The sequence below is a fragment of the Scyliorhinus canicula genome, chromosome 29 (genome assembly GCF_902713615.1).
Source record: "Scyliorhinus canicula chromosome 29, sScyCan1.1, whole genome shotgun sequence".
Classification (NCBI taxonomy): domain Eukaryota; kingdom Metazoa; phylum Chordata; class Chondrichthyes; order Carcharhiniformes; family Scyliorhinidae; genus Scyliorhinus; species Scyliorhinus canicula.
In genome coordinates, this window is record NC_052174.1 from 9377364 (window position 1) to 9394018 (window position 16655).

General features: G+C 53.7%; 1 protein-coding gene across 1 annotated transcript in view; it reads left to right on the forward strand.

The window, feature by feature from the left end:
* The first annotated feature begins 326 nt into the window (after positions 1-326).
* Positions 327-16655, forward strand: part of LOC119958302 (zinc finger CW-type PWWP domain protein 1-like) — a 71489-nt gene continuing 55160 nt past the window's right edge. Inside the window, exons 1-3 of the mRNA XM_038786738.1 lie at positions 327-424; positions 676-821; positions 5192-5305. Coding sequence (XP_038642666.1) covers positions 327-424; positions 676-821; positions 5192-5305 — 358 coding nt within the window. The remainder of the gene's footprint in view (positions 425-675; positions 822-5191; positions 5306-16655) is intronic.

Consider the following 16655-nt stretch of genomic DNA (forward strand, 5'->3'; position numbering starts at 1 on the left):
TTGGAAAAAATAATTGGGTACTCTAAATTTAAAAAAAAAAACACCGGGCTAGTAACCCCGAGACCCGGAGTAATGTTCTGGGGACCCGGGTTCAAATCCCACCACGGCAGATGGTGAAATTTGTCCCACTTTGTCCCAATGTGCCCAAGAGGGGTGAAGGGCAGGTATTAAATCCGAGACAGAAGGATAAAATTGCCAGGAAAAGATACCTTGCTCTGAAAGGGTAGCTCCAATAAAAATCCAGTGAGATCGCGAATGGATAAATTCGGTTGCCTGCTGTGTAAATCCCCGCCCGTTCCCCTTTCGGAATCAAAAATCTTAGAATAATGAAACAGACTTTTATTTCATTAACAATAGAAAACAGCAAGAAGCTGATAGACAAAGTGAAGAGCTTACAGGAGTACAATGAACTCTTGCTTGTCAGGTTAGTGCCCGGGTAACAGATTTTGTGAATGATCCCCTGTCCATCCCCCCCCCCCCCCCCCCCCCCCGAATGATTCCTTGTCCTCCCCCCCCCCCGTAACACCATTCCAAGTATTAATTACTCGCGGGAGTAATTGTCGCTTCCCAACAAGATTCCAGAACCTTTACCAGATTAACGATGTGGCCTTCCTCTTACTAAAAACGCTGGTTAATTTTATCTGTGCTCTAGTGAAATCTTTTCTACCTACACAGCGAGGACGCCGTGCCGCCAGAGCCCTCGGTAGCCAGAGGCAGTAGTGAGAATATGGAGGCGCAGGGCCCGAGGAAAATAAAGAGCAGATCGAAGGAGAAGAGAGTCAACAAACTGTCCCGGAAAAGTAAAATTCTCACCAATGCAAGTAAGCAACGGGCGGAAGAAAGCCTGTACAATTAATTGATTGTGCGGAGTAGTAGAGACAGGCTACAGCTCAGGCAACGTGTGCTGGGTTGTGTTATCAAGGCGCAGGTGAATGGTTCGATCCACAGAGGTTTTCAGTAAGGGTTGGGCCCATAGTCCTGCACGCCGTCAGTTTTTTCAGAAGGCTGCAAGCGGAGAGCGATGAAGGTTTGTGACACAGAAGGAGTCATGATAATAATCCTTATCAGTGTCACAAGTAGGCTTGCAGTAACACCGCAATGAGGTTACTGTGAAAAGCCCCTCGTCCCCACACTCCGGCGCCTGTTCGGGTACGCGGAGGGAGAATTCAGAATGCCCAATTCATCTGACAAGCACGTCTTTCGGGACTTGTGGGAGGAAATCGGAGCGCCCGGAGGCAACCCGCGCAGACACGGGGAGAGAACGTGCAGACTCGGCACAGACAGTGACCCAAGACGGCAATCGAACCCGGATCCCCGGCGCTGTGAAGCAACAGTGCTGACCACTGTGCTACCGTGCCGCCATGTCCATTGTGTCCACGCTGAAATGGTATGAAATGAAAATGGCTTATTGTCACGAGTAGGCTTCAATGAAGTTACTGTGAAAAGCCCCTAGTCGCCACATTCCGGCGCCTGTTCGTGGAGGCTGTTACGGACTGGCTTTTTGGTCAGAGGAATACAAAACCCGTGCCAGTGCTGCATTATCTTCTCTAAGGGACGGGATTTTTAATAATAATAATAGTCTTTATTAGTGTCACAAGCAGGCTTACATTAACACTGCAATGAAGTTCCCAGCTGAAGTCGACGGACCTTTCGCTTGTCTGTCAAATCTTCCGGCCCGCCTGTAATAATTCCCACAGTGGGGCGGCACTGCAATAGTGCGGGCTAAATCTTTACCCACTTTTCCGGCTACATTTAAAAAAAATAAAAATTTAGAGTACCCAATTCATTTTTTCCAATTAAGGGGCAATTTATGGAGTCCAATCCACCTACCCTGTACATAGAACATAGAAAAATACAGCACAGAACTGGCCCTTCGGCCCACGATGTTGTACCCAACCTTTGTCCGAGATTAATCATAGATTATCATAGAATTTACAGTGCAAAAGGAGGCCACTCGGCCCATCTTTGGGTTGTGTGGGCGAAACCCATGAAAACACGGAAATGAACCTGGGACCCTGGAGCTGTGAGGCAGCGGTGCTAACCCACTGCGCCACCGTGTCGTGATTCAGTGCTTCAAGTATCAATTTAATAAGGAAACATTAAAAAAAAATTTAGAGTATCCAATTATTTATTTTCTTTACAATTAAGGGGCAAATTAGCGCGGCCAAGCCACCTACCCTGCACATCTTTGGGTTGTGGGGGCGAGACCCACGCAGACACGGGGGAGAATGTGCAAACTCCACACGGACAGTGACCCAGGGCCGGGATTCGAACCTGGGACCTCGGCGCCGTGAGGCAGCAGTGCTAACTCACTGCGCCACCGTGCTGCCACCCCGGCCACATTTTTAAAGGGTGCGGGCGGCACTAGCAAGCCCAGCCTTTGTTGCCCGTCCCTCGTTTCTCCTGAACCGAGCGGCTCGCTGGACTATTTCAGAGGGGCGGTTAAGCGTCAGCCACTTTGCCGGGGGTTCTGGACACTCGTTTCGGCCGGACCCGGCGGCAAGTTTCCTTCCCTAAAACGCACGAGCGAACCAGGTGGATTTTTACGACAATCGACAGTCGTTGTCATGGTCACCACTACTGGGACTACGGGCGGGATTCTCTGGCCCCGTTCCCCCGGCAATGGATTTTTCCGTTGTCAGCATCTCGCCCGCGGCGGCCTTCCTGCGGCGGGCGGGGCGGAAGAGTCCAGGCCTCTTGCCTTGTACTCCAGATTTATTCATTGAATACAAATTCCACCAGCTGCCGTGGTGGGATTTGAAACCTTATCTTCACAGCGTTAGCCTGGCTCTTTCGATCACTCACCCGGTGACGTTACTACCGTGCGGCACGGCAGCACAGTGGTTAGCACTGTTGCATCACAGCCCCAGGGTCCCGGGTTCGATTCCCGGCTCTGGGTCACTGTCTGTGCGGAGTCTGCACGTTCTCCTCGTGTCTGCGTGGGTTTTCTCCGGGTGCTCCGGTTTCCTCCCACAAGTCCCCGAAAGACGTGCTTGTTAGGTGAATTGGACATTCTGAATTCTCCCTCTGTGTACCCGAACAGGCGCGTAGTGTGGCGACTCGGGGCTTTTCACAGTAACTTCATTGCAGTGTTAATGTGAGCTTACTTGTGACAATAATAAGGATTAAAGAAAAGATTAGATTATCTCCCCAAAGGAGATCCTGAGGATTTCACTCTCAGTGCAAAAACAAAATATTCTCTAATCTCCTTCCTCGTTCCTCAGTGACAATTTTAAATTGACAGTCACACGCCACTGACTCCCCAGCCAGTGGAAACAGTTTATCCCATTTCACGCTTGTGATATTTCCTGGTCACCAGGAAGGTAAATAACAACTGCAATGTTCAATTACATATTCCTACGATACAGGGGCGTGCAGCAAGTCAGCTTCCAGGATTGAACTGATACTCGCGCTTGCTTGGGTGACCCCCTCCCCCCTCCACCTTGGTCCCCTGGTTGGTTACCCAGGCCACGTGATCCTCTCGGCCGATCGCCCCTAAAGGGGACAATCATCACATCCCTCCCTTTCTGTAAAGCATTGTGGATAGCACAATGGCTTCACAGCTCCAGGGTCCCAGGTTCGATTCCGGCTTGGGTCACTGTCTGTGCGGAGTTGGCACGTTCTCCCCATGTGTGCGTAGGTTTCCTCCGGGTGCTCCGGTTTCCTCCCACAGTCCAAAGATGTGCAGGTTAGGGTGGATTGGCCGTGATAAATTGCCCCTTAGTGTCCAAAATTGCCCTTAGTGTTGGGTGGGGTGAATGGGTTATTGGGATGGGGGAGGTGTTGACCTTGGGTAGGGTGCTCTTTCCAAGAGCCGGTGCAGACTCGATGGGCCGAATGGCCTCCTTCTGCACTGTAAATTTTATGAAATGCATAATAAAGGGCAGCAGGGTGGCACAGTGGTTAGCATTGCTGCCAACGGCGCTGAGGACCCGGGTTCGAATCCCGACCCTGGATCACTGTCCGTGTGGAGTTTGCACGTTCTCCCCGTGTCTGCGTGGGTTTCACCCCCCAGGCTAAATTGCCCCTTAATTGCAAAAAATAATAGGGTACTCTAAATTTATTTTTAATAAATAAATAAATGCATAATAAGTCAGTTTCGTTATCCCCGATAATTAGATGGTAGCCACCTGAGGAAGGAGCAGTGCTCCGAAAGCTAGTGTTTGAAACAAACCTGTTGGACTTTAACCTGGCGCTGTAAGATTTCTTACTGTGCCCAATAATTAGGACATTGAACAAGTGCAATCAGCCCATCATAAATTGAATTGTTCGGGCGGTTTCCGATTTCTAGTGGAGCGGCGTAACACTCCCCTGTCAGGGGGTGCCTCCGCTGGGTGCTCTTTCGGCAGAAACCCCTGCACCCAGCATCTCCTCGGTTACTGGTAACTCCGAATCATCCGTTTCCACGGGGTCGACAGGCTCGCCTGTCAGCGGCCGGCTCCGCACTTTAGTGCTTGGGATGGTCAACAACGGTTCCCGCTGGCGGCATGGGTTTCGGGCGACAGTACTGGCTGCCGGGTCAACAAATCCCGTGAACAACCAAGAAAGACCCTGGAGCCCCATTGGCACGACTTTGTGCCCATGGAGTGCGGGATGTGATAACGGGACGCCCGATTCCACCCCCCAGCCCGACAGAAAGAGTTTTATTTTCTGTGCCGTGGATTGAAACGTGCAAGTGTATGGATAATCTATAAAGTTCTAACCGGACAGGGTAGATGCAGGAAGGATGTTCCCGATGGGGACAGGGTAGATGCAGGAAGGATGTTCCCGATGGTGGGGGGGGGGTGTCCAGAACCAGGGGGTCACAGTCTGAGGATACTGGGTAGACCGTTTAGGACGGAGATGAGGAGACATTTCTTCACCCAAGAGAGTGGGCGGCCTGTGGAATTCGTTACCACAGGAAGTAGTTCAGGCCAAAACATTGCGTGTTTTCAAGAAGCAGTTAGATACAGCACTTGGGGCGAAGGGGGTTCAGAGGATTGGGGGGGGGGAGGGGGGTGGGATCGGGCTATTGAGTTGGATGATCAGCCATGATCGTAATGAACGGCGGAGCGGGCTCGAAGGGCCGAATGGCCTCCCCCCTGCTCCTAATTATTTCCATCTTTCTTTCTAATCATCAGCGTTATTTATCAGGAGGATCTCTGGGCAGTAATTGTTGTTTTGTTTTTTTTAATAACCCTTTCGTCATCAGATGAGATAAGCGAAGCAGGCAGGGAAGGGAGAAAACACAAGCGCAAGGGTCAGCCAAAGAAAATTGTCCAGGACTACACCAAATTCATCGACGAGGAGGAGGAAACCGCATTAGGTAAGCCCGCCTGAGGGATGTAGACCCCTTGAGGGCCTTGTTGGGCGTTGTCCGATGTGCAGAGCTTTGGCGGCCTGCCTAAATGTTTGGCGAGGGTTGGCATGTGGGCCGAGCGGACGCGGTGTTCGGTGTCCGCAGGTGGACGTGGCCTGGACCTGCAAGTGACTGATATCCTATCTTGATAGTTCTCAGGCTGCTAGTGCGTTTAACGTCGCGTACCTGTCTTCCGCCCCCGCCACCCAAGCCGCCGCCGCTCTTTATCAAAGTTATCGGCTCCCGCCAGCAAGAGTTGACCATTCAGCCCGTCGAGCGACCTGTACTGTTCGGTTAGATTGTGGCTGATCTGTATCTCTGTCTCAAACCTTCACAAGCCCATTTCCGCAGAGGCCACGTCCTGGGGTTGGAAGTTGAAGCTAATGGCACAAGCTAATCAGCATCCTAAAGGCTGGGCTGTCTGTCATTCTGCACGCTGCCTCACGCAAAGGACCTGCGCAGGCCTGTTTAATTTGAAACCGTGGCCATTTGCAGAACACCTTGCGTGATGCTTACTTGTTTAAAAGTAGTCAACCGCCTGTAACGTTGCCGGTAGGTAGCCCGGGGGCTTTGCGCGCTGCCGAGAACGTTCAGCATCCGTGGAGGCAGCTGTCCAGCTTGATTCCGCGGGGAAGTGCTCTCAGAGTCGGCACAGGGCTTGCCCCCCCACCCTGCGCATGGGCTTTGTGGAACCATGGAATTCCCCGCAGTGCAGGAGGAGGCCATAAGGCCCATCGAGCCTGTAACTCCGAAGAACATAGAACATAGAACAGTACAGCACAGAACAGGCCCTTCAGCCCTCGATGTTGTGCCGAGCCATGATCACCCTACTCAAACCCACATATCCACCCTATACCCGTAACCCAACAACCCCCCCTTAACCTTACTTTAATTAGGACACTACGGGCAATTTAGCATGGCCAATCCACCTAACCCGCACATCTTTGGACTGTGGGAGGAAACCGGAGCACCCGGAGGAAACCCACGCAGACACGGGGAGGATGTGCAGACTCCGCACAGACAGTGACCCAGCCGGGAATCGAACCTGGGACCCTGGAGCTGTGAAGCATTTATGCTAACCACCATGCTACCGTGCTGCTACAGGAATACAAACATGTCTCGTGCATTAAAACAAAGTGGGCAAGTGCTCCAGATGGGGAAATTCTCAGGTCAATATCACAGGTAACTGTTCTGAAGGAAGTTTCTCAAACAAGGAACTTCTTGCCAGTCTCATACCCACCTCCCACCCTCCGACACACACACACACACACGCGCACTCAGGGAGAGGCTAGGTTATTACGAACAGAATTAGTCGGCAGGAGATTACAGGCTGCCTTTCTCTCTTCTTAGAACTCAGAAAGAAAATATTGTTCAGTTGTGACTCGCTGCTTAACTTGAGTTAAACGGCCCAGTGGTAACGCGTACTTTGCCGATGTGATAAGGAATGATATTTTGAGGTCTGACAGAAGCTCAGGGGACTGGCATCTCCCAATTCCGCGGCTGTGTCCCATCGCCGGCGTGGGAACATGTGGGAAAACCGACGCAAAACGGCCACCGATTTCCCCGTTTTGATGGGGGGGGGAGGGGGGGGCTAGCATGGAGGCAGCGTAGAGCACCCAGCCGCTCTGTGCTTCATGGCGGAGGCCGCTCGCGGACCCGACCTGCTAAATAGTCCACCCCCCCCCCCCCCCCCTTCGGCCGGCTCGCGCGTCCTGGGCCCCGCCCCACCACAGCGCCCCCAGCTCCGAATATGTCCCCCCCGCCCGCGATCGGCCCTCCCTCGACTGTGGCGGAGTCCCCAGCCGCCAGGCCGAGTTCGCGATGGATGAGACCGCACGTGTTCCGCGCCGTCGGGAACTCGGCCGGCCGGGGGCTGAGCATCGGGGGGGGGGGGGCTCAGGCAGTGCCCCCTCCCCCTTTGGAGGGGCGGCGCACCGCCCCCCCCCACCTGATTTCAGCGGGAATTTGAATTCCCCAGCCATTTGCCGAACGCGATTTCGGCGTCGGCGACCGGAGAATCCAGCCCCTGGGTTTTTTTATTTAACTATTCATTCGTCGACGGGGTGACTGGCTAGGCCCGGCATTTATCGGCAATTGCCTTTGAAGTCAGGCTTCCAATCAGGGAGAAGATTTGTTTTATTGTTTCCCCTCTGTGTTGAACTTTTTTTTTTTTAAATTTAGATTACCCAATTATTTTTTCCAATTAAGGGGCAATTTAGCGTGGCCAATCCACCTACCCGGCACATCTTTGGGTTGTGGGGGCGAAACCCACGCAGACACGGGGAGAATGTGCAAACTCCACACGGACAGTGACCCAGAGCCGGGATCGAACCTGGGACCTCAGCGCCGTGAGGCGGTTGTGCTAACCGTGCTGCCCTCGTGTTGAACTTTTTTAAGAATATTGTGGAGATGTGGCCCGCTCGCGTCTCTCGTTCTCAACTCGGGAATCTTGGGACAGGTGACATTTAGTACCAGGCTTCTTCTCGTACCCCTTGGGGGATAGCTCGAGAAGGCGGGCTCGCCCTGTTTGGGGTGGGGAAAGGACATCTGAAAGGGGCGCACTGAACGGGTGAATTGTTCACAGTGGCAAAGGAGTCTAAATACCGGGTCGGGCAAGTTACAGACCCAGGAGGCTAGGAGCAAGAAAGGAAGTTAAATAAAACTTTCTTTCCCGCAAAGGGTGGGAGGGGGGGTGATAAATTAATAGGCCGGCCCGTGACTCCTGGCTTTGCTACCCTGCGTGGTAAAATCCAGATGCGGGCAAGTGGGACTAGCTTAGCGATAGGACGGCATGGACAAGCTGGGCCGAAGGGCCTGTTTCCCTGCTGTCAACATCTATGACCTATTTAATTGTGGGAACTTTTTGAAGAGGGGAGGGTCGATGGGACATTGAAATATCTGACGTCGTAGATATTTTATTGAAAATATAAACGTCGTTCAACTGGATAAGTCTCAACAGTCCTCAGGGCAGCAAAATCGATTTAGATGCATTAGTACCCCGCCCTTCTCTCAGTCTCATCGCTGGCCTATGAAGTTAGTTGGTTAATTTCGTAAGGGGAAGCGGGGGGGAGGGGTCAAAAATTCATGTCTGATATTGTAATATCTCAATGGTTCTCATCCTCAGAGTTCAGCAACCGGCCCAGCCCCCCCTTCATCGCCACATCCAGGTCAGACACCACCAGAGGGAGCGGGTCTATGGAGCCTTCACGTGGGGATAGTAGCCACGATATGCCAGCTAGCAACTCCGATCCCTGGGCCACCCCAGCGGCTGTGAGAGACTACCTGCCAAAGGAGGAGGAGGAGGAGGAGGAGGAGAGTGTCCGGGATGGTCCCGTCCAAAGTGCTTCAAGGAGTCTTTCCAGGGGTGGCGGGGCGGTAGGCCAGTGCAGGAATGCTGGGTTTGGGTGCCAGCAGGCGGAGGGAGAGGGAGAGGAGATCCTTGCTTCCAAATTCTTGGAGCTGCAGCAGGAAGGGTTCCACATGCTGCACCGGGACCTGTCACAGCTGCGGGAAACCTTGGGAGAAGGGATAAATAGTTTTTCCCGGAAATTAGGCAAGAGGCTAGTCAGGCTGTCCAACCAGATGTCAGCTTTGGTGGAGCTGCTGCACGGCGTCAATGCTGCCCTGGCGCCCAGTCGCCCCGTGCAAATCTCGACCGCCTGTCAGACCACCTGTACGGAGGTCCAAGACCCCTCCGCGTTGATGTCTACCCTCACCTCCGGCACACAGCAAGCCGCGCCGGAGGCCACTCACGGCAGGGTGCCGCCCACCACCCCTCCGCTGTCCGCCACGCTCAGGAAACGTCGGTCATCCATGACCACGAGGAGCGTTGAAACGCCCTCAAAGATAGACGTGTAAGGACCGACAAACGAGAGCCGGGTGCGGTTTGAAGTCTCAGGGGTCACGGGATTTTGCACAATGTCCTGTTGCTTTGGCGGTTTTAGGTAGGCTGATCATTTTGGGAAAGGGGAGTTGTTCCGTTTGGCGAGCTGGTTTGAACGTGGGGGGGGGGGGGGGGGGGGGGGGGGGGGTGGGGCGCTGCGTGTTGACATTTAGTTCCGTGATTGAGAACAGCAAATGCCAAGGGTGCAATTTGATGCCCCCTCCGCCCCCACCCCACCCTCCCCCCCACACAGACAAACACACACACCATTCGGTTTCCCAGTCATTCGTTAGTTAACAGAAGTACGTGAGGGAATGGATTACCGTGGGGATGAATTATGTAAAGTTCTGCAGCGTGTGTTTATTTCTTGTTTTAAAACGTTCTTGGCATCCGTTTCCCTTTGGGTGCCATTTCAAATTCCCGTTTCATTGGGCAAAAAGGTTGACCGTGGTGCGGAAACTACGAACTCGGGAGATGCTCTTGGAGGAAAGTCGTTCAAATGCGCCGTCCAGTGAGAGAGGTGGGGTGGCGGGAGTTTAGCCAGCCGCAGTGCACGCGGGTCGGCGAGCCCCTGATTGTGCCGGGTCTTACGGGAAGAAATGCGGATTGGGTATCGTCTCCGGTGGGAGAATAAAGGGGAGATTAGATCATCCCAGGCTGCACTCCTGTAACTCTGAAGGCCCATTCCTTGGCGGGCGCCATGAAGCAAGCCATTTGCTCATCTTCTCAGCTGGAGGGACGCAAGAGGGAAACAAATAGAGTGGGGGGGGGGGGGGGGGGGGGGGGAGGCTGAACATGAAGGGCAAAAGGTGCCAATTTTTGTGTTTCCATATGTGAAACAATAAATGGTTCCTGCCAATGCAACTCCTTAGTTTGGTGTTTTTTATCCTGTTGCACTACATACAGCGCATGTCTAGGCTTCCTCGGAGAAGAGTGGGACCAAACGAGCATTCCGGTAGAAAATCCCATTTGTCTTAGTGTTCTTGACGTGAGTGACGGAGGGTGGGTGGGGGTGGGGCATCTTGATTCAGCCTGGATTTAGCCGTGACGTGAAAACCGTGGGCGTTGGCCAGTGTTAACCCCGATGAAACTGACATCGGCAGTCCGCACATGCGTAGGGTAATGCGGAAACCAAGAAACTGCCATGTTTCCCCAGAAGATAGGCAGCCGACGTGCAAACCAGTGGAATTGACGAGAACCTCCGCTCGTACATTGCTCGCCTGGCCAAGAAAGCCCACAAAAAAAGGTTACAAGTTTCTGAATGAGGCGCAGTTGGGTTTATTAACAGCGTGCTAACTTTACAGTTACCGCTGAACCCCCTCACTGGCCCTGAAAGGCTATATTTTTGCGCAATGTCAAATTTCTTCTTTAAATGGCATTGTGTTTCATTTTTTAAAATCGTTTGTTTACCTTTATTTTAGCTTCTACCTTAATCCCACTCACAACCCTTCGTTTTCTATTTGAAAATTCAAATTAAGAGCGGAGGGTTTTGACTTCCTGGTTTGCTGTTTGCGAAAGCTTCCAGCGGGCTTCCCGCGGACAGCGCCGCTCCTACGGGTCCGAGGGGGGGGGGGGGGAGGGGGGGCCGGGGGTCCTCTTGACTTGGTGTCAGGTTTAAACTGCCGTTGGGAAAGGTGGAAAGCCAGGCCGCCAGGGAGATGGCCGGACTTTCCTGGGCAGCTCTCTTCCAAGGCACCGCCAACCCCGACATCGGCGGGGGGGGGGGGGGGGGGGGGGTCGTTCGCGATGGTCCGCCTGGGATCGCATCGGGCCTCAGGCCCGGCGCTTTTACCCGGTTGTGCGATCGCGCTGTGGGCCCGAAACGGTACGCCACAGGCCCTGGTTCCGCAATAAATAACTCGCATGCTCCACTTGGTGTGGTGGATGTGTAGCCACTATAATTCCCACTGTACGTTACTGTGTCCCTGTGGGCTCCGTCTGTGAGCTGTTGCGCGGCTCTGCCCACAGGGGGAGAGGGGGGGGGGCAGCACGGTAGCATAGTGGTTAGCATAAATGCTTCACAGCTCCGGGGTCCCAGGTTCGGTTCCCGGCTGGGTCACTGTCTGTGCGGAGTCTGCACGTCCTCCCCGTGTGTGCGTGGGTTTCCTCCGGGTGCTCCGGTTTCCTCCCACAGTCCAAAGATGTGCGGGTTAGGTGGATTGGCCGTGATAAATTGCCCGTAGTGCCCTAAAAAGTGGGGTTGGGGGGGGGGTTGTTGGGTTGCGGGTATGGGGTGGATACGTGGGTTTGAGTGGGGTGATCATTGCTCGGCGCAACGTCGGGGGCCGAAGGGCCTGTTCTGTGCTGTACTGTTCTATGTACAAGGCTCCGCCCCCTTCAGGAAGTATAAGTACTGCGAGTCCGCCTTCAGTTCAGCACAGTTGCAGGCAGGCTCAGTTGTAAGCCGATTAAAGCCACAGTTTACTCCAACTCGGGTCTCTGGTTGAATTGCTGGTCGCGATCAAAAAAAAAAATCGAAAGGTCCAGGACACTGGATGAAAATCCAGGCCTGCGTGGCATGCAGCGACTAAAACTTTCATGGACACGTGCCAGCACTAGGTAGGTCACACGGCAGTTTTGGTATCCAAGCACAATACGTTTATAAGCGGCGAAACTCTCAGTCGGGAGGGTTACTCTCGTCCATTACGTTACAACAGTTCTGAAACTTTTTATTTCGCAGACCACCTAGGCAGGGCGAAAGGTCTTGCGGACCAAGTGCTTTTGTTGGTCATAGAAGTGTGAGAATTCGACCCATCGGGTCTGCACCGGCCCTCGCAAAGAGCAGCCCACTTAAGCCCACACCTCCACTCTATCTCCGTAACCCCCACCTAACCTTTTTGGACACTAAGGCAATTTAGCGTGGCCAAACAGCAGGGTAGCATGGTGGTTAGCATAAATGCTTCACAGCTCCAGGGTCCCAGGTTCGATTCCCGGCTTGGGTCACTGTCTGTGCGGAGTCCCCCCTGTGTGCGTGGGTTTCCTCCGGGTGCTCCGGTTTCCTCCCACAGTCCAAAGATGTGCGGGTTAGGTGGATTGGCCGTGCTAAATTGCCCGTAGTGTGCTAATAAAAGTAAGGTTGAGGGGGGGGTTGTTGGGTTACGGGTATAGGGTGGATACGTGGGTTTGAGTAGGGTGATCATGGCTCGGCACAACATCGAGGGCCGAAGGGCCTGTTCTGTGCTGTACTGTTCTATGTTCTAAAACCACCCAACAAGCACGTCTTTCGGGACTTGCGGGAGGAAACCGGAGCACCCGGAGGAAACCCACGCAGACCACGGGGAGAACGCGCAGACCTCCGCAGGGGCAGTGACCCAAGCCAGGAATCGAACCCGGGACCCTGGCACTGTGAAGCCACAGGGCTAACCGCTGTGCTACCGCGCTGCCCTCGCAAACAAAAGCTCAGCAGAGTTGGTGGGGAGGACGGCGCGGCCCGTGACGAGACAACCCCCGTGAGGAGGTGGTGTCCGGTTCCAAGCTGAAGGACTTCAGCCCTGGCTCGGGCTCCGCGTTCAGCCGGTCCCACGGGCGTGGAAAAATCCGATCACCCGGTTGTATTTCGTTGGGAGCGGCAGCTCGGAGCTGCGTCGACCCGTCCAGGATACCCGGAACGTAGGCGGAGCCTAGAGCCCGTCGGACCTATCTCGCCGAGCGCCCGTCAGTGGTAACCCGTCACCGCTGCAAGCTCCATAAGATTGTCCGTTCCCTTTCGGGCCAGTCTGTCGGCGATACGGAGGGCAACCCCGCGGGGGGCGGGAGGCGCGCTTTGAAGCCACCACCGTACAATCGCAGAACACAATGGGATTGGCTATGAAGTGGTGCGCCTTTCGAGGGACAAGGGGTGGTGGGTTGTGTTGAAAGGGGGGGGGGAGAAAGCCGCCTAAAAGTGGCGTGCAGAAAATGTGCATTCGATTAAAAAGGCGAACGCACCAGTTAGTTCAGACGGGTGAAACAAAACTTGGGGCCTCACGGTAGCATGGTGGTTAGCATCAATGCTTCACTGCTCCAGGGTCCCAGGTTCGATTCCGGCTTGGGTCACTGTCTGTGCGGAGTCTGCACGTCCTCCCCGTGTGTGCGTGGGTTTCCTCCGGGTGCTCCGGTTTCCTCCCACAGTCCAAAGATGTGCGGGTTAGGGTGGATTGGCCGTGCTAAATTGCCCGTAGTGTAAGGTTAATGGGGGATTGTTGGGTTACGGGTATACGGGTTACGTGGGTTTAAGTAGGGTGATCATTGCTCGGCACAATATCGAGGGCCGAAGGGCCTGTTCTGTGCTGTACTGTTCTATGTTGTCCTGAATTATCTCGGATGAATAAAAGGTTAGTGCAGAAATCTGGAGCAGTAACTCAAAATCTGTTGCTGAAGTGTAATGGATCGAAGGAGTAAGCAACCTGTCACCCCCTAGAGGAAGACTTAACACGGGGAGTTGAGTTATTATTCATTCCACTGCACGCCCTTCCAAGCCAGATAGTGACCCGCCCGCAGACTGAAACGTAAAAGGGTCGAACACTCGGGGAGCAAACAAATGAGAAATGTTGAGCACTCGAGACTGTTTGCATACCCACACATGCACGCCGACTCCGATTACAGACTGATGCACGACCAATCACTACTGAAGCGAGATTGTAGTCCAATTGAAGGCTTTAATGAACAAGTAGTTACCCCAGCAGCTCCGGTACAGAATGACTGCTGTGGGTGAAACACAGACTCTTATGCTCCGCCTGCTGGGCGGAACCAGCAGGCAGGTTCTACCACTCATACTACAGTATAAGGTACATCCCACCTAGGTACCGCGATACCCCTAATATAGCCTACCACACAGACTAATATATTTCACACGAAGGACGCGTGATTCAACATGCGTGCTGTTGACCTACGGAGAGTAACTCGCCTCCTGACCCCCCAAAGCCTGTCCACCATCTACAAGGCACAAGTCAGGAGTGAGATGGAATACTCTCCACTTGCCTGGATGAGCGCAACTCCAACAACGCTCAAGAAGCTCAACACCATCCAGGACAAAGCAGCCCCGCTTGATTGCCCCCCTTCCACAAACATTCACTCCCTCCCCCACCGACGCGCAGGGGCAGCCGTGTGGACCGTCTACAAGATGCACCGCAGCAACTCGCCAAGGCTCCTTCGACAGCATCTTCGAAACCCACGGCCTCTACCATCTAGAAGGACAAGGGCAGCAGATACCTGGGAACCCCACCACCTGGAGGTTCCCCTCCGAGTCGCTCGCCGTCCCGACTGGGAAATATATCGGCCGTTCCTTCACTGTCGCTGGGGCAAAATCCTGGAACTCTCTCCCTAACAGCACTGTGGGTTTGCCTACACCTCAAGGACCGCAGCGGTTCAAGAAGGTGGCTCACCAACACCTCAAGAGGGCAATTAAGCTTGGACAATAAATGCTGCCCGAAGCAGCGAAGCCCACATCCCGGAAATGAAACTCCCCCCCCCCCCCCCCGGGAAGGCAGCGGTGAACACATCCTTTATGTGCCCGCTCTCGACGCCGCGCGCATCGCAATAAATAAAAACGGCTGCTGTGAACCGTTTTATGCGCGAGGACATGGGGAGCTGCCCCATGACGTCACCCAGAAAAGTTTGAAAGGACCTGTTAACATAACATAAGATAAGAACTAGGAGCAGGAGTAGACCATCTGGCCCCTCGAGCCTGCTCCACCATTCAATGAGATCATGGCTGATCTTTTGTGGACTCAGCTCCACTTTCCCGGCCCCGAACACCATAACCCTTAATCCCTTTATTCTTCAAAAAACTACCTATCTTTATCTTAAAAACATTGAATGAAGGAGCCTCAACTGCTTCGCTGGGCAAGCAATTCCATAGATTCGCAACCCTTCGAACATAGGACATAGAACATTACAGGCCCTTCGGCCCTCGATGTTGCGCCGACTGTGAAACCCCTCTAAAGCCCATCTACACTATTCCCTTATCGTCCATATGTCATTGGGTGAAGAAGTTCCTCCTAAACTCAGTCCTAAATCTACTTCCCCTTATTTTGAGGCTATGCCCCCTAGTTCTGCTTTCACCCGCCAGTGGAAACAACCTGCCCGCATCTACCCTATCTATTTTATAAGTTTCTATCAGATCCCACTGCATCCCTCTAAATTCCAACGAGTACAGTCCCAGTCTACCCAACCTCTCCTCGTAATCCAACCCCTTCAGATCGGGGATTAGAACATAGAACAGTACAGCACAGAACAGGCCCTTCAGCCCTCGATGTTGTGCCGAGCAATGATCACCCTACTCAAACCCACGTATCCACCCTATACCCGTAACCCAACAACTCCCCCTTAACCTTACATTTTAGGACACTACGGGCAATGTATCATGGCCAATCCACCTAACCCGCACATCTTTGGACTGTGGGAGGAAACCGGAGCACCCGGAGGAAACCCACGCACACAGGGGGAGGACGTGCAGACTCCGCACAGACAGTGACCCAAGCCGGGAATCGAACCTGGGACCCTGGAGCTGTGAAGCATTTATGCTAACCACCATGCTACCCTGCTGCTGGATTAACCTAGTGAATCTCCTCTGCACACTCTCCAGCGCCACGTACGTCCTTTCTCGGGTAAGGAGACCAAAACGCAGGGGGGGGGGGGGGGGAGGCGAAGCTCGTCACGTCTGAGCTCCCCTTTGAAGGAAAGACACATTTGTGTTTATACGGTGTGGCGTCTCGCCTCTCTGAGATACGCCAGACCACTTCCATCCACTGGACCACATGCGAAGTGTAATGACTGAGGTAGGCGGATGCAGCGGCCAATTTTCACACGACAATATTCTACCAGCAGCCGGTTTATCCATTTTGTGGTGCTGACCGAGGGAGGGAGTCTTTACCAAAACATCGGGGGGGGGGGGGGGGGGGGGGGTGGGGGGATCTCCTTGCCTCCCATCATCCGTCTGAACCCAAGGGGACGGTTAAGTTGGGGCAGGGGGGGGATCGAGAGTCCGCTTCTGGCCCCGTTTGTCCGGGGTGCTTTCGACGGCTGCAGCGCTGAAAAGCACTCCGCTATACAAAGGCACTGTATCGTTCTTCTTGGCCTGGGTGTGGAGCATTTTGAGGAGTCCAGTGGACATGAACAGCGTTGTACAAATGCGAGTTTTCGCTGCCCTAGGTGGCGGAGGTCGTCAGGTGTGGAGGTGCTGTCGAAGAAGCCCTGGGGAGCGACTGCGGTGTGCCTGCTGGATTGCCGTGATGTGGAGATGCCGAGCAGAAACTGATAGCCAAGTTTCGCATGCACGAGTATGGCTTTAACCGAGGCCGTGTCTCATTACGTTCAACTCCCATCATCTTTCCTGGGCTCGCACAATCCCACCAACTGTCCTGGCTTGAGACAATTCACACCTCTTTTACCTGTGATTATTCCTCTCTCCAGTCACACAGTCTGGACCGGTAAAGACTTAATTACCTGCAAAGA